The following is a 17520-nucleotide window of genomic DNA, read 5'->3' as shown; positions in this document are numbered from 1 at the left end:
ACGACCCGACACTCACACATTATATATATATATATATATATATATATATATATATATGGGTGATGACAAAGACTAGGAAGGTCCGTCCAAAGTGCGTGTAAGAAATCATCCGGGTCTTCTTGTCTTTCACCTTTTCACCTTTCACTCTGATGATGAGAGATTTACAGACTAGTATGTTTACACTTTACAGTTTACACTACTAATTTAAAAAGAGATAAAATATTTAAAAGACGAGAATAAAATAAAACAAAGGCAGAGAGAGAGAGAGAGGGGGGGAAGGAGCAAAAGGACACAAGACTGACAGCTAAGCAAAAAAAAAAAAACAGCAAGCACTGGAGACTTTTTATTTAAGGTTTTGGAGAAGGATGGATGGATGGATATCTGTGTGTGCCCGGCTGCTTCTGTCTTGGCGAGGTTTTAATGCATATCCCATTATCCTAGCCTCACCCTCCTTTCTCTTCTCTGTTTTGAAAATTGCAAGCGAGATCTCAATTCCCCTTCATTCTCTCTGTTTTGAAAATTGCAAGAGAGATCTCAATTCCAGCGTCCATTTCTAAGTATTCAGTTTTTGTAGCAGGTGGAAAATTAAGGTACAATTTCACATTAGCAAAGACTAGTACCCACTTGATCTTCTCTGTCTGTGTTTTGTCATTCTTGTTGCGTTGAGTTGCTCTTTCACCCCCCTCTCAATTACTCTCTGCTAGTAATTTCTTTTCTCTGACAGATATATTTATATGTGCTGCCCATATGACATACCTGTCCCCTTCTTCTTTGCTTTCTACAATTCAGATCTGGCCTTTTTCTGGGTGCCCTGTTTCCATTCTTGATTTGTTTTTTCTAGACTTCTATATCGTTACTATCTTTTGAGTTACTCTGTTTTTGTATGGTAAGCATTGTTTCACTCTGTTACTGCCCCTTCTTCTACTGCTTCTCTGGCCTTTTTTATGGTATTTTTTTTCTGTCGAGATTTTGATGAAATTCATGGAACTATATTTTCTTCTTTTTTTTTATTGAACGGTGAAAGATTGCTTTTTGGATTGAATGGGGGTCATGTAATAGTACTACTAGTATTAGCCATTGATGATGCATGAGAAATGAAGAAAACAGCTGATTGGAACAAAGTGATGATTGAATCATGGGAAACCTTTTCTTGGGTTTCAAGGAAATCATTAAAATTACTTAATGGTTTATTGTTCTTTTCCTCTTTTATTTCCTTTTTGCTTTTTCATTATTTGGTGTAAGATCTAGTGCTTCGCCTTTTGACTTATTGGGGGGGGGGGGGGAGTGCTGCCTAATTAGGACGGCTGTGTTTGATAGAGTTGGGTCCCAATACATGTGAGAAATGTAAAAGTAGCGTGGATAGTGATAACTAACATGTCGGTTGTTGCTATCAGATATTGTACTACTAGTATGTATCCCTCATCTTTCCAAGTCGTTTTAGTGGTTCAGCTCCAATCAACCTTTTCATTTCTATTAATTACTGCTTCTTTTCTTCTGGGGTTTGTTGGAACTTATTTACCAGTCACTAATTCTATATACATGAGTTGGATCTGTCTTAAAGACTATGGCTTGTTGCACTGACCTGCTCAGTTTTGCCAGTTTAGTGTTCACCAGCTGGAAGAATCGACTTATTTATAAGTTTGTGCTATGCTATGCTCTTGTTTTATCTTGATAGATGGATTTTGAGTGATATAATGCGCAATATTTTTTCATTTGGAATTCTTTTTGGCATTGCTGTTCAGTGTCCAATTTCATACGTTGATCTGCCTGAAAATTTTACTCCGATCTCTTTTACGGTTCTTAATAGCTCAGTACTAATGTTTATGGAATAATAAAAACTTTGCTGTTTAATAAGTCGATTACTATACCACTGCATTCTCTAATTAATCATTCTTAGTTTTACGAACGAGGTAACTTAGGAATAGGATTGAAAACTCCTAATGCTCACCTATATTTGTGCTCATTTTGTAATATTGGTTAAAGTTTTTCAATGTTGAGGTGGGAGTGATTGATATTAGCATCGTTGTTATTGTTTTATAAGACATTGAGACTTACCACTTGCCTATTGTTTGCAGATAGTTGTTCATTTGTGAAATCATGAAGCACAAAGATGGAAAACCTGTGTCTCATCCTGATAAAAATTCCAGGGCTGTTCCCATGGCAATAATGTTTTTTGTACTGTGCGGGTTTTCATTCTATCTTGGTGGAATCTTCTGTTCTGAGAAAGATAAAATTGAGGCCAAGGACGTTGCAAAGGTGGTCTCCTCTCCCAAGGAATCGTCCATCGCTCCTCTCCAAATTAAATCCACTGCATTTCCTGAATGTAGCAGTGACTATCAAGACTACACTCCATGCACAGATCCAAAGGTATTTACTTAATTAGTTATTACATGGAGCCTTAAGTTATTTAGATGGTTATACACTGAAATTGAGATTTCGATGACGTATGTCTATTGCACAGAGGTGGAAGAAATATGGTAATCATCGGCTTACTTTCATGGAACGCCACTGCCCTCCAGTTTTTGAAAGGAAGGAATGTTTAATTCCACCACCAGATGGGTATAAACCACCAATCAAATGGCCAAAGAGTAGGGATCAATGTTGGTACAGGTATTTTGATCTGTTTCCGATACTTGTTATTGTTTTTACAAGGTTTTTCTTTTAGCTAGAAATTGCCAAGTTCAAAACTGTCTTACTAAGTTTCACTTATTATTACCATGTGGATCTGGCTTCAGAAATGTACCGTATGATTGGATTAACAAGCAGAAATCTAATCAGAACTGGCTGAGAAAAGAGGGGGATAAGTTCCTCTTTCCTGGTGGGGGAACCATGTTTCCAAGAGGAGTGGGAGCCTATGTCGATTTGATGCAAGATCTTATCCCTGAAATGAAAGATGGAACCATTCGCACTGCCATTGATACTGGGTGTGGGGTGAGTCACATTCTCATCTTCATTCTAGTTTCTGAAATTATTCGTGAAAGAAAATTTGATTTGTCAGAATCCATGTTGCAATAAGAATGGTTATTCTGTTTGTATTTAGGTTACCTATGTATCTCTACAGAATTCTGTCATCTAATCCAGTTGATTGTTTTTACATCTAGGTTGCTAGCTGGGGAGGTGATCTATTGGATCGTGGGATTCTAACCGTTTCCCTTGCTCCGAGAGATAACCATGAGGCTCAAGTCCAGTTTGCATTAGAACGTGGAATTCCTGCAATTCTTGGCATCATTTCCACACAACGGCTTCCATTCCCATCAAATGCATTTGATATGGCTCATTGCTCCAGATGTCTTATCCCATGGACAGAATTCGGTTAGTCTTCATTTTAACTCTGTCAAATGATGTGTTATGGTTCTTGCTCCAGTTTGTGTGGGAACTAGCTTTGCATTTGTGAATTGATGCTGAATAACTTTCACAAGGTTCTTCATTTCTGTGGGATTTTAGAAAGGCTTTGAAATTCAGATGTGGGATGGGTGCCACCAACTTAATGAATTTTCTTTTCTTTTCTTTTCATTAGTTCTATGATTACTTGATGAGGTTCCTTTCCTCACCTTGGTCTTCCTATTATAATTGCTTATTATAGTACTACTTGCTGCTTTTCTCAAGAAAAGAATTTTGTTGCTTTCAGGTGGAATTTATCTTTTGGAAGTTCACCGTATACTCCGTCCTGGTGGCTTCTGGGTTCTGTCTGGTCCTCCTGTTAACTACGAAAACCGTTGGCGAGGCTGGAATACTACTGTCGAAGAGCAGAAATCAGATTATGAAAAGTTGCAAGAACTGCTGACTTCAATGTGCTTCAAATTGTACGACAAAAAGGATGATATTGCTGTGTGGCAGAAAGCTTCTGATAATAGTTGCTATAGTAAGCTTGCTAATACTGATGCCTACCCACCCAAGTGTGATGACAGTCTTGAGCCAGATTCAGCATGGTACACTCCAATCCGCCCTTGTGTTGTTGTTCCAAGCCCAAAAATCAAGAAATCAGTTATGGAGTCCATCCCCAAATGGCCAGAGAGGTTGCATGCTACACCTGAACGCATTTCAGATATTCCTGGTGGAAGTGCTAGCGCTTTTAAGCATGATGACAGCAAGTGGAAGATTCGTGCAAAGCACTACAAGAAGTTGCTGCCAGCACTTGGGTCTGATAAGATGAGAAATATAATGGACATGAATACAGTTTATGGGGGTTTTGCTGCAGCTGTGATTGATGATCCCCTGTGGGTCATGAATGTGGTCTCTTCCTATGCTGCCAACACTCTTCCTGTGGTTTTTGACCGTGGCCTCATCGGGACTTTTCATGATTGGTAATCTGAATGTGCTTATATGAATTCTAAAGTTTTCATTTTGCAACAAAAGTACCTTAAATAGGTGGGATGTCATTAATGATACTTTAGGATTTATTATGGTGTTGATTTATTTCTTTTTTGTCTTGTAGGTGCGAAGCTTTCTCAACTTACCCTCGAACCTATGATCTCCTTCATCTTGATGGCCTCTTCACTGCAGAAAGCCATAGGTAGGCTAAAGGGCACATTTCCCATTATCTACTTTTATGGAATCACTTGGAATTTAATGTCTAGAAATGTGGGTCTGGCAGATTGTACCGGGTCCAAGTTTAAGTGGTTAACTTCAAGGTGGTAATGATACTTTGTGTAGTTAGGTACAAATCCTTGTCTGGTATGATAAGGCGGACAGAAATGCATGGACAGTAGGTGACGCCATTTCCTCATGGTTAGGCAATGTAAATAGTGACATTGTAGAAGTTGGTTGCCTAACTACAATATAGTTGACTATCATGAGGAAAAAATAGCACAAGATATTTGATTGTTTGGAAATATGCAATGTGTACCATACCAGACCGCCACGAATTTCTTCCCAGGATGAGAATTGGCATGAAACCATGGTACTGTTGATTTGGAGTTGCACATTTAGGTTTGACTATATATCTCCCATCAGCTGGTGTGGAAAAGTCAATACCTTTACCAGCTAGTCAATGGATTTTCATTATTATTCGACTTTTATGATCTGGGGGTGGTGTGATCCTCCAGCAGAGGATTATTAGTCCTGTAATTTTCATTTATTTCCTTAATCGTAACTGATGAATGCTAAATTGGAAAGTGAGGATCCTTGTTTACTGGCCTTTGTGAGTCTCATGATTGTTTGTACTTGTGCAGATGTGAAATGAAGCATGTGCTTTTGGAGATGGATCGAATCCTACGACCCACCGGTTATGCAATGATACGAGAATCCAGCTATTTCGTTGATGCCATTTCTACCATTGCCAAGGGTATGAGGTGGAGCTGCCGTAAAGAAGACACTGAATATGGAGTTGAGAAGGAGAAAATATTGATCTGCCAGAAGAAACTCTGGTACTCAAACCAAAGTTCAAGGTGACAAACAAAGAGATCCAAAACATGCCATGCATGTAGCTGCAATACAGAATTCCAGGGATGATGAGTTGAGGAGATAAGTAATAAATTGAATCCCTTGCACACATATTAGTATATTCAATAGAAGCCAAGGATCCACAAGGTTGACACTGCAATTGAAGAGTTTGCTACTCAATAACAGAATTTGTTAATTTATAGAATCATTTAAGTACAAATAGATTCTTTGTAAGGCATCTATACTATACTTTCCTTGCGCTGTACTCTGTTTTCTGTTTTTTGGCCCTGCCCTTTACTTTCTCCCATTTTCATCATGTAAAACTTCGACGATCAGTGTATGTGAAAAATCGTGATGGACTGGATAAGCAATGCCATCACGCATTGTTTTTTTTTTATATATAATGTGATGAAACTTGGTTCTTCGATTATTGAGATCTTAATCTTATGTTGCAGCTCTGTTTCTTTAATTGCAATCGTGTTGGCACCTGGAGAATAACATGCAAAGCAGCATTACAGAGGGACTAATCGGTGACAACTGAAAAACAAGGAGGCTCTAATGAGTGTAGCTGTGATCATATAAAACGTTTGACCAGTGATAGTCCCAACTAGTCATCTAAGCACACTTGCCAAACACATAACTTGTTCATGAGGCGACGATAATTTTTAAAAAACCAAAAAAAAAAAGATAAAATGTAAAGTGTATAGAATTGAAAAAAGAAAATCATTGTAAAAAAGAGAAGAAAGGATTTGAGAAAATAACTTGTTAATGTTTTGGATCTCTTTGTTTGTTTTAACCAGAGTTCAAGGACTGGCCCATGGCTGGTATTGCACAATGAAAAAGCTTGAAAGGTTAATCCCAGAAAGTGATTTATGCGGGAGGAGATCAGATCTGTGATTCGCTCTCCTTCGAACAAGGGACCCACCAGAATTTAATTAAGGATGACAACCAGAGGTGTCTCCATCGACCAACTTATACGAAGCTGTGCGCTCGACCTCGTTAGACATCTCGCGCGATAACGCCAGAGAGTTTGTTTTATTCTTTCTATGGTTAAAAACACTGTCAGTCGGTAGCTTGTTTTATTCTTTCTATGGTTAAAAACACTGAGTCGGTTTCCTATATAGAGAGAGGAGAGGGTATCCTGTTTCCAATGTCAATTAAATTCTTATATTTTATGAAAAATATAATTTTTCCCTAATTTCTTTTTAGAAAAAAAAAAAAAGAGAAGTAAAAATCGCCTTCTGTCATCAATCTATTGCTTGGCATGTAGATTACCTTCCCATTTTCACAATTTTCCCTAATTAATAGTGGGTTTACGATGTGGAGGACGTCTATGCATGAAAAGGAGAAGGGATCGGAGAAAGAGGAGAGAAACTTCGAAGAAAAGAAAGGTCGAAGAGTACTCAACCACCTCCAATTACTGTTAGACATTTTTGAATTGATCAAGGTTATTACTGTTTTTTTATAATTTCTTTTCACAGTTAAAATACTCTTAAAAGCAAAACAATATCTAACTTGGGTCTGGTTTTTTTTTAAAAAAAGAAATTTAACTTTTCGAAGCATGGTTTAATTATTCTGTTGCCTTTTAAATCAAAAATTTTAAAACTTAACTTAAGGGGCTTTTTCGCAATCTCATGTATTTTTTGTTATAATTATTTTGCCTTAGGAGAAATTTAATCTTTTAATTAATATCGATAATAATTAAAAAAAAAAGAGCTATTGGGTTTTTTTTTTAATTTAAATTATGCTTTTGACTTTTAATATTTGGTTCATTATAATTGAGTTTTCTAATTTTTTTTTTCATATAAACTTCATAGTTTTATCATGATCTCATATCTCTATCTAAAATAGAACTCCAGCTGTATATCTCACCATGATTCTCTCTTAATTGTAACCGTTATGAATTCCTTTAGTTTAGCCAAATATATTTCTATCATAATTATCAATCCCTACAATTGAGGGAATGCTATGTAATTTTTATCAATATATATACTTCACGGGAATCACCACAGGGTATGATCTGAAACCCAATATACTTGTTATCTATATTCTCCTTCACCATCTCCATTCATAAATCATAAAGCAATAAAATAAAATCCAAAATTTAAATTCATGCATAAAACCATAAAAATCTTATGTGAATTATAAGATAAGAAAGTAAAAAATATGTTGAAAAGTAAAATTACAATATCCATAAAACTGAAAAACCAAGTCGAGTGACAGAGCGATTGCATGCCTTACCCCAACTTATCAAATTCAATCGAATTTTACCCACATTTAAATTAAAATTCAATCCGATTAAATTAGATACTCAACAAGTCATGTAAAATTGTCATATCCTTATTGTATATCAATATTGTTTTCTATTTTACAAGCTCACCTGCGTATTTACATGAGACTGGGGAATAAGATATCCGTCGATGATCAAGCCAATCTGCAGGATATACAGGAGTGTGTGGTTTAACAAGAACAAGGCATCAATTAATGTAGGGTATTTGACAGCCTTGAGTACTTTTGGCTCCATCTCCTTGCTTGATTGCTAAGGAAGGCGTGGCTTTCTTATCTCTATCCATCTCCTGACTTGACTGGAACATGAGTTTATAAAAAATAAACCGAAATATGTTATAAAATTTAATTTTTAATCAATTTAATATTAAAAAAATAGTTAATAAAAAAACTCAAGTCAATCCATTAAATTTATATTACAAATCGATTGTCTTTTTAACTTTTTCTTGTAAAATAACTATATATATATATATATATAAATAAATTGTATTTTTTTTAATTTATATGAAATGTTAAATTCATAAATATTTTTTTATTTTTCTAAGTTGACCCAGGATAACCTATGCCAACTCATGTAACCTTACCCGAAGCCAGGTAAACCGCAGGGCAGATTAAATAAATATGCTTTTCATTTGTTGGTCTTGGTCCTTTTTTTTTTTAAAGTAAAAGACTCAAACAGATAACTCTCAGAAAAAAGCTCATTTATTAAATCCCTATATGTCTCCCATTGTGCCAGATGTCGATCGTGCGATATCGTTAGGCATCTTTCCTTTATCATCAGTATTCGCGCGGCGACGCCCCCGGAGCTGTCGCAGCTCCTTCTACAGTAAAAGACGTGTTTTTGGGAGCAATTAGATATTTATAATTCCTCTATTATTATTAACAAAAACTTAAAAGAGGTGGGAAGAAACACTGTTCTGTTACCCTCTCTTTACGTATCGAGGTGGACAAGAATATAATTTTCCTTTTCCTGCTCTTTATTTTTTTATTTTAATTATTGTACTTTTTTATTTAATTTTATCCGTTAATATTATATTTATTAAAAATTAAATTTCATGATTTATTTTATCACAGTCTTGATTTTATAAAAATAATTTAATTTTATTGTTTGTAAAAAATTATAAACGAGGAAAGATGAAAAATCTAAAATAAAGAGTGGTGTCAACTTTTGTTTGGAAATTAATTTTTGCCATAGGAATTTTTATAATTTTTTTATTTATAATTATATATTTTAATTTAAAATATTTTTTTATTGACATTTTAATCTCTATTAAAAAAAGAGATGGTTTGGTCAAATTTTGCTACTAAATCAAAATTGACGTCAAAGTCTTTCTCTCAATGAGAACAATACCATTTATATATTTTAGGGTTTTCTGATTGTTGTAAAAAAGTAGGTTGAGAGATTTTTTTTTAGCTTGATTTTATGTTTTTAAATCAACTTTTAAGAGGAGAAATGAAGTATAGAAATTGATTTGTTGAGATTATAAGAGTGTTTTCATGTGAAAATAGATTAAAATTTAATTTTTTAGATTCAAAAACACTTTAACTTGATTTTTTGACCATCTTTTTGACTTATTCAAAAACCCGAACTATTTCATTATTCAAATCAATCTGGTTAAAACCTGATAAGTTTTTTATATAAAAACTATTTTATTCTTAAAATAATATCAACTCACGATGCAAAAATTAGGATATACCTCCGGACTTGATAAATATGATTGTAACCTACGAAATTTCAGTTTTTAGAATCCACGTGGACCGCCAGCAGGTTCGAAGTATCTCGCTTCCACGTAATAGAAGGGAACTGAAGTGTTGTCTAAATGTCTGTCAACAGTTTGTGAACGTGTCCAGAGGAATGTGGCCCCGCATCTGAAAAAAAAGAAAAATTAATATGACAATGTCCCATAGATATGCATGCATGGTTCCACGTACAGACTCCAGCTGACGCAACAAATCCAAATGGCGCACATGCATGTTTCATGGGAGGAGGTGGTTGAGGGATCGATGAATCATGCATGCATGGTCGCCACTCGCCTGTTGTATCCTGATCAGTTTCAGGCACGGTTTCTGGAAAGAGGTTGCAGCTTCTTCCATCTGTTTTTCAAAACAATGGTTCGCCGATGAGCCATTTTAGGTTTTTTTTTTTCTAAAAATTACTGGTTTGGGTTTTAAAAACTTTAAAGTTATTAAAGGTTTATATAATTATTAACTTTAAAATTTATAAAATTAATTAAGGTATGCATAAATGGATCCAAACACCAACATTAATTTAAAAAAAAAAACACTAAAACCTTAGCCACTTTCTCGCTAAAAAAACTCTGAAATGAGCCATTCAAAATCTGCAACTTAATTTTCATATATACTTTCACTCTTTTTTTTTTTTTCCTTTTTAATCCAGCTTGTGTTGGGGTACTGCCATGGCAACCATGATTAGACAAGCCGTGGATCTGCCCTGGTTGTTGCGTTGGTATCTGTTTCAGGCATTGTTCTTGCCTTTTCATTAACTACTCTCTATAAGCTTATTAATCATCATGATCAAGATACGGTTTTACCACAAAAATTATATTAATTTTCTATCCACATTCCACACCCCCACCTTACGTTCCACGTTCCACAAATTTGTCTCCGGAATTCTCTTAATTAACGAGACAACGTTCGGAAAGTTTTCCAACACGACGTATCATAGCATTAACTAGACAGGTCGTCGCCAGGACATTTTTTAACGTGTTTTAAACGATAAGAAAATAATTATAATTCACGTCATATAGATTGTTGTGTGTATATATATTTAATTATATGATAAAAAATAGACTGGTTTTTATTTTAAAAAAACAATTATAATAACATGCACAAAGAGAAAGTATGCTAAAAGTAAAAGTTCACAAAACTCAATTTTCAGACAATCCAATGTTGAATGATAAATTAAAAAAATAAACAAAAAAAATCTTAATTTATTGACCTAAAATAGCATACCAAACCCGCGACTCAAATTATAAAATTACGATAACACTTTAAAAAAAATACGACGTCTAACTCCCAGCACGATTAGGATAACACTTCAGGTAACATGGCAGACAACATTTTTTTACCAACAAAGATTGTCGCGTGCACCGCATGATTAGCGTCCTCCTCATGCTAGCACTTGTAGTCCATGCACCATCTTAGCTAGCTTACCCTTCCTTCCTTGTCCACTATATTTGTTTTAGTTTCAATTTTGGTTACTTAAAACTTAATTATTTTACATCAATAAAACTTTATTTTATTTTGCCAAACTAAACATCTACTAAGTTTCATAATTTTTCAGGACATTATGAGAACTCATATCCAGACAAATCAAACAAACTAAAAGTTAAATCTCAAATAAAGCTAATTTGAATTGATAAAATTATGAAAAAAAAGTTGAGCGACTAAATAAAAACATAAAATCTTCTCATGACCGTACAAATTAATCCTTGATACTAGGTAAAAAAAGGACCGGATATTTATCTAAATCTCAAATTATATCCCCTAAACTCTAACTCTTTTAAATCAATTAAATAAAATTTTAATTTGCAAAACCACATCCCAATAGCGTGAAAAATAAATCACCAAGATAATCTCAATCAAAGCAATGTTAAAGAACTAAATAAGAAGAAAAGAAAATTGAAAGACCAAAACATTAAAAAGCATAGGAACCAGAAAAAATGAAAAAAACTCGGTCTCCCAAGCCAGCACACATAGTTGTGCTGGCTTAACTTGGTAGGCTCACATGCTTCGACTAATTTTTGATGGTCTAACCGCTAGGCCACCCAAGCTCTCGCGCACATGATTTTTTAAAAAAGATTTTGTCTTTATGTTTTTTCTTCAATTTATATTTAGTTCCTTTTAAATTAAGTTTTTTTTTGTTTACTAAAAAAATACATTATCAACCCTTATATTGTTTTTTAAATTCAAAAAACACTTTTGTCTTTAACTTTGTGGGGCAATTTTTATTTATTTTTTTGCTATTGTTTTTTTCTTTTCCTAAGAAAAAGAAAGGTATCAGGCTCCATCGCCCGATTACTCTCTCGTATCGCGCGTCCTAGCGCGGAGGAAGAATTTAAGAAAGAGTGCCCGAAATTTCCTCTCCAATTCGTCTAAAATATTGTAATAACTACAAGGTTAAATATGCAAGCTATGTTTTCCCCGATTCTTAGCCCGAAAGTAGGTGACGCTTAGTTTTCCCAAGTTGGTAGGCTAATCCCATTGCTGAGTTTCGGTTATCGATCATACAGAGATATCAACCGTTTCTTATACAAGGAAGAAAGAAAACAGCAGAGCAAAGCAGATCGCCATTGCCAAAAGATCATGGAATGCACAATGGTAGCCGAGGAAACAAGCCCCAAGAGATCGATTGCGAGCAGGCTTCAGGTATGTAGAATTCTATTGCAGCTATTTGCCATGGGGTAGTAGGAATTCATTCAAAGAATGTTTAATTGATGCGGCCACTGCTACGTGCCTCCGATTTAGTATACATTCTATAAGCATGCTCACTTCTTATAATAATAGCTCGGTGTTTGTCGATTTGGAGCAGTAGAACTAAACTAGTGGTTTCTCTAATTTATATTTTTATTTTTTACTGCTTCTGGACGGTAGATCAAAGTGAAACTACTGTAGGGATACAAGGGTACTCGATGCTCTACAGAGTCTTTAAACTCACTTCATGAAAAAAGTAGTCAGTCTTTAAAGATTCTCTCTCTTTTGATTTTACATGGCACTCACTCTGCTAGCATAGCAAGTTTGTCTTTCAGTGAATCTATAATTGTGGAGCGCAGGAGGCGAAAAATTGCTGTGATAAGAGTGAAATGTTTTGAAGGAGAATGAGAAAAAAACAACTTCTTCCAATTTTACATGGTTCGGTTAAATTGCCTGCTCCAACGGTGAAGACGAATCCAGATTTCTCCAGGTCAAACAAGGCGGATACAGGGTTCAAATTAAAGAGATAAATTCAAACTCAAAAACCTCAAAGCTCACGCGTGCACACAAGAACACTAACAAATCTTACACAAAACTCAATAGACAATAAAGAACATAATAGAAGTCTTGATGGGTTGTTGCTTAAACAAAAAAGGGTCTCTCAAAACTCACACATAAGAGCTTATTTTTCTCTTAAAATGGCTCTTTCATGCACAAAGCGGCTACACACATTTAAGAGAACCCACCCCTACAATAGGATCTTGAAGCCCTTGTCACGTGGTAATATGATCATTTTAGCTACATCTCAAGTATATCAAAGTATCATTTGACTTCAGGTGGCGTGTGCGGTTGATTATGGTAATTCTAATGGTGTTTTTATCGTATTATTTGATTCATCTCGGTCTTTTCTTTCTTTCTGGATAACATATGTAAGGTGTTTCGAAGAGGTTTGGCTGGAGATGACTTTTTTTTTTTCTTGGGATTGTATGCTAGCCATGCAAAAAATCATATCGGCCCTTCAATTTATTTTTTCTTTGGATTCAATCTATCTTCTCTTATTTGCAATTTTTTTTTATTTACATTTATTATTTTTAATTAAATTTTATTTTTTATTTCATAAATGATCATTTGATTTTTGAATTTTATTTTCAAATTTGATTCTCATTCTTTGAATTGCTATTTGTTTTGTTTTGAATCATTTTCTTGATTGATTTGTTTTTTTACAATTTCATCCCTAGACATTTATTTTCATTTAATTTTTGTGTGAAATTGGTCCAGCTTCTTTTAATTGCTATTTTTAATCATTTTTTAATGGATTGATTTTTTACAATTCCATCCCTGAATATTTAATTTTTTTAATGAATTTAGTCATAATTCTTTTAATTGCTATGATTTTTGTTTTGCATTGTTTTTTTTTTTCAATTTCATCCATTAATGTTTGTTTGGTTAAGAATCTAACTTCTTTGTTTTTTTGGGTTTACCTTTGATAGGGTCACATCGGTCTTATGACCTAGGTCATAAATCTAAAAGATTAGCCTGAGTCGATTTTCATCTTTTTTTAAAGTATTTTTTTGAATATTTTTTACCGATATTTTTTAAGCTTTCTTGTTTCTTGATCTGATGAGGTTGATTTTTGCACTGTGAAGCATGTATTGAAGAACCCTACACTATGGAATGATTAAAACGCGTTTTTGACAACTTTGAAAATTCAAATGTATCTAAAAAAACTCTATTTTTTACAAACAAGACTCTGATATCAATTGTTAATGAAGTGAGAGATCATTGGTGGTGGTTTTGAAATACTCAGGGAAGATAAAACAATCTTTTTTTACAAACAACAAGTGTACATAAATTACAAACTTTCAAACTCTTACCATCTCTTTCTTTATAATGTTTCTCTTTTATTTCTCACAATTAGTAACATAAACTTAACTACCTATTTATACACAAAATGAAAGCATGAAAAATCAAAGTTCCATGTGTGAAAGATAATGGTAGATGGTAGTGTGAAAACGACTGGTAGTTGTGGTTAGTGGTTGTCTTTCTTAATCTTTTAGATTGAATTTACTACAACAATTATTTTAATATTTTTTTTAATATTCTTAAAATTGAGTCAACTTGCCCAAGCTTTGATCGGGTCTTAGTCCGGGTCATGGATTAACCAAGTTTAATAACTTTGATCTATTGTTAAATTGTCACGTGGTCATATGACCAATGAGCTATGGGAGTTGCTAATGTGCATTTGATGTGTACCAATGCATCATGTAACCTTCATTTGGTAGAAGTCATGTCACAACCACAGTTATTAAATCTAGACCGGTCTGACGGGTCAACCAGGGACCCGGTGGCTGAACCGGTCCAGGTTTGTTAAAAGACCGGCCGGTGCAACAACTCGACAAAACCTGATCGACCCGCAGGTCAACTTATGACCCAAGCAACCTAGGCGAACCCGGACAAGACCTGGGGTTTTTTTTTTCAAATGTGGTTTTTCTCCTATACCTCTTTTTTTTTATATTTGTTTAGTTGGTTATTAACACTTTTTAAAGTTCACTATATAAATATTAGAAAAATATTTTATTTTTTCAATGTGGGATTTGAAACCCTTTCGTATATATAATCTATGTTCACAAGAAAAAAATTATGTTTTTTCAATTTGAGATTTAAAGCCCTTTAGTATATATATTATATGTTCTCAAGGAAAAAAGTTATTTTTTCAATGGGGGATTTGAAACCCTTTCGTATATATACTCTATGTTTACAAGAAAAAAGTTATGTTTTTTCAATGTGGGATAAAAAACTTTTTGGTTTAAATACTTCAACTTAAAAGGATAACATAATATATTTTCAATATGGGATAAAAAACTTTTTAAAATATTCTTTTAAACTTCATTATATATAACATGTATAATCTATATTCACATGGATTTTTTCATATAAATATTAAAACTTTAAATATATTTTTAAAATTTTTCTGGGTTGATTTATAAAACCTGAAACCCAATCTTTTAACCAGGTAAACCCCAAACCGGTTTAATAACTACGTTGACAATACGAAAATACTCATTTTGTTAAAGGTGAACTCATTTGCTTTTCTGTCTCTTGCAGGCGTACTTTCTTTTTCAACTTTATGTTTCGTGGGACTCATATTTGAATCTAGGACCTCACTCCCTCTTCTTTGGAAATACCATCGGCCCACCTAAGCACTCATTCGTTACTGAATGTAGACTGTCAAATTTAAATTTCCACTTGGTCTCAATTGCATACGTTATTGAATTTCTGAAGCCATATATTAGAGCATATAATATATAACAGCATGTTCAAGGTGGTCAATACTTACTTCAATAATAATCAATGATAATTTTTTTACCAATAATTCTTCTTAGATTCTCACGAACCCCCCCTGTTTTGAACGTAAATATTGGCGTGCCTATAACGAAGTTGAATTTCATCTTGCTGCAGGAATAAAAAATTGACTCGAAAATACCAGCTAGTACTATTTTGTTTCCTTGTATCATAATAAAAATTCTTATATTCATAATGCTATGAAGTGGATAAAACATAACCTCAACTATTTTATGTTAATTTTAAGGTTATGGCCTGTTTTAACTTTTAATGTGAGACTAAAATGATGTTATTATGCTCAATTTTTTGTGTACAGAAAAGGAAAAGAAGTGGAAAAATAAAAGCAACAGTGAAAAGGTTAAAAGCTGAGATGGTAGAGATTGCTGAACAACAAAAACATATTAGAGAAGGGCAAAAGGAAGTCAGAGAGAAGTTTGAAGAGATTGAGTTTCAATGTGATGAGCTCAAAAAGGAAACGTTCCTGATATCACAACAGGCTGCAAGCAATCAGAAGCGCCTAAATCTCATGTTCAAAATTTTGAAAGCACGAGATGAGAACAATTTTCATGAAGCTGCCAGTCTTACCCAGTCTCTTCGGTTAGCTTCACCTAAATCTTTCTTTAGTTTCGTTAACAAAATCCCTATGACTTTGGTTGAATGCATGCATGGGATGGCTAATTGGTCCCCTTAAGTTTACATATATCTTTGTCTGGGAAATACAAGTGGCTTTAAAGCTAATTTTGAGTATTCGATCAGGGTATTTCTTTTCAAGGCTTCTTGGCCTGGACTAATCCTCCTATGTCCTAGCATTTACACCCCCATGTTAGATGAGTTTCATGTCAGATAGATGGTCTACACTTGAACTCTCTCCTGGTGGAGAAAACACCAGGCTAGCTGTTGCCAACAGGGTGGCTCAACTTTCTATTAGGCAATCCATTGACGCATCAGAAGAGATCAGAAAAATGGCCTGGGAAGAGGGGAATTGAGATTGTGACTTGAAAATAGAGGAAATATATAAGTGATCTTTTTATACAATCATTTGATTCGTAGGCAGAACGTACTGAATTTACTGCTTGGATTGACCACCCTAGAAAATTAGCATGTCTTCATATTAGAGAATAAGTTGTTTGATTTCAAGGTAGAGAAAACAATGCATGCCAGTCTGCGAGTACGTTACTGCTATAATCACCCTGACATCAAATTGGCAAACAAGGAAATTAAAATTTTCAACTGTTAGAACCATCTTTTGAATAATCCATGCACTCTCACCTGCATGGCCGACAACTCCTAGAATGAATTGCAAACTACAAATCGGATATGCTTGAATGATCATGAGCCTGCAAACTAGAGTGATTGTTAGTGCCCCTATCTCCTCTGGTTCTATATATGCCATCTGATGTTAAAACATATTAACTGTTTATTTAGTTATATAGGAGAGGTTCGAACTCCAGATCTCTTGGGAGAGGTGGGACACTAATGTCTACTATTCTACAGCTCGTTGGCATATTAATTGTTATTAAAAAACAATTCAGCCAAATCTCTAGATGCAGCAGATGTAGTAAGCGAATTTTTGTTTGTTTGATTTTCGAAGAATACAATCCTCAGTCTTTCTCCTTTATTGTTGCCAGAGAATGCATGAGAAGCAAAACACAGAGCAATACTCAAGTGGTTGTGGATGCGAGTGGCGCAGTTGGAAAAGAATAACAGGTATCAGCCATTCAGAAAATCCAAGATCACTGGAAATGGCTTTATGGGTGTGTTTTCAATTAATTTGGTTTGTCATGTAAGTTACTGTTGGAGTGTTAAGATCACTGGCTTGCAACTATTAGTTAGTTTTCAATTTACTGTTGAATCTGCTACTTTGATTGTTGCAAACGCTTATGTGGAGTCTGGCTTTGCTTATTAGCTACTGGAATGGCCTAAAAGTTAATGATCTCTTTTACTATGGTAGGCAAGGTGAAATCTTTCTGGATATGAATGCTTCCATTAAGCTCTTTCCGCAAACCTGTTTTTGGCAATCAGCTTCCGGATTATTTCTGCTTTTTTCATGGATTTGTTTGGAAGTGCGGTTGAATT

At 34.4% G+C, this 17520-nt stretch overlaps 2 protein-coding genes across 4 annotated transcripts; both read left to right on the top strand.

Annotated features, from left to right (window-relative positions):
* Positions 1–360: 360 nt before the first annotated feature.
* LOC133675606 (probable methyltransferase PMT20) lies at positions 361–5812 on the top strand. 3 transcript variants are annotated; one of them, XM_062097035.1, is made up of 8 exons: positions 361–590; positions 2076–2367; positions 2462–2610; positions 2736–2931; positions 3102–3312; positions 3629–4304; positions 4436–4513; positions 5172–5812. In XM_062097035.1, exons 2-8 carry the CDS (start codon positions 2098–2100, stop codon positions 5389–5391), a joined length of 1800 nt encoding a protein of 599 aa, XP_061953019.1. In that variant the 5' UTR covers positions 361–590; positions 2076–2097; the 3' UTR covers positions 5392–5812. The 3 variants fall into 3 exon arrangements, with proteins under 3 accessions (XP_061953019.1, XP_061953027.1, XP_061953035.1); XM_062097043.1 differs by having other exon boundaries at positions 361–886; XM_062097051.1 differs by lacking the exon at positions 361–590 and adding an exon at positions 1481–1638.
* A 5889-nt stretch (positions 5813–11701) lies between these two features.
* LOC133699716 (uncharacterized) lies at positions 11702–17416 on the top strand. Its single transcript, XM_062123107.1, has 3 exons — positions 11702–12057; positions 15761–16041; positions 17073–17416. Exons 1-3 carry the CDS (start codon positions 11995–11997, stop codon positions 17146–17148), a joined length of 420 nt encoding a protein of 139 aa, XP_061979091.1. The 5' UTR covers positions 11702–11994; the 3' UTR covers positions 17149–17416.
* The last annotated feature ends 104 nt before the right edge of the window (positions 17417–17520 follow it).

The sequence above is a fragment of the Populus nigra genome, chromosome 1, assembly GCF_951802175.1.
Source record: "Populus nigra chromosome 1, ddPopNigr1.1, whole genome shotgun sequence".
NCBI classification, from domain to species: Eukaryota; Viridiplantae; Streptophyta; class Magnoliopsida; order Malpighiales; family Salicaceae; genus Populus; species Populus nigra.
The sequence above is the reverse complement of the archived record's forward strand: the minus strand, read 5'-3'. Positions and strand labels throughout refer to the sequence as shown.

Bases quoted from the DNA above. Each gene is read 5' to 3' on its own strand.
- LOC133675606 (XM_062097035.1), top strand. From the start codon at position 2,098: ATGAAGCACAAAGATGGAAAACCTGTGTCTCATCCTGATAAAAATTCC. The intron at 2,368-2,461 runs GTATTTACTTAA...TCTATTGCACAG, and splicing joins CTCCATGCACAGATCCAAAG to AGGTGGAAGAAATATGGTAA. The intron at 4,514-5,171 runs GTAGGCTAAAGG...GTACTTGTGCAG, and splicing joins TTCACTGCAGAAAGCCATAG to ATGTGAAATGAAGCATGTGC.
- LOC133699716 (XM_062123107.1), top strand. From the start codon at position 11,995: ATGGAATGCACAATGGTAGCCGAGGAAACAAGCCCCAAGAGATCGATT. The intron at 12,058-15,760 runs GTATGTAGAATT...TTTTGTGTACAG, and splicing joins CGATTGCGAGCAGGCTTCAG to AAAAGGAAAAGAAGTGGAAA. The intron at 16,042-17,072 runs GTTAGCTTCACC...TATTGTTGCCAG, and splicing joins AGTCTTACCCAGTCTCTTCG to AGAATGCATGAGAAGCAAAA.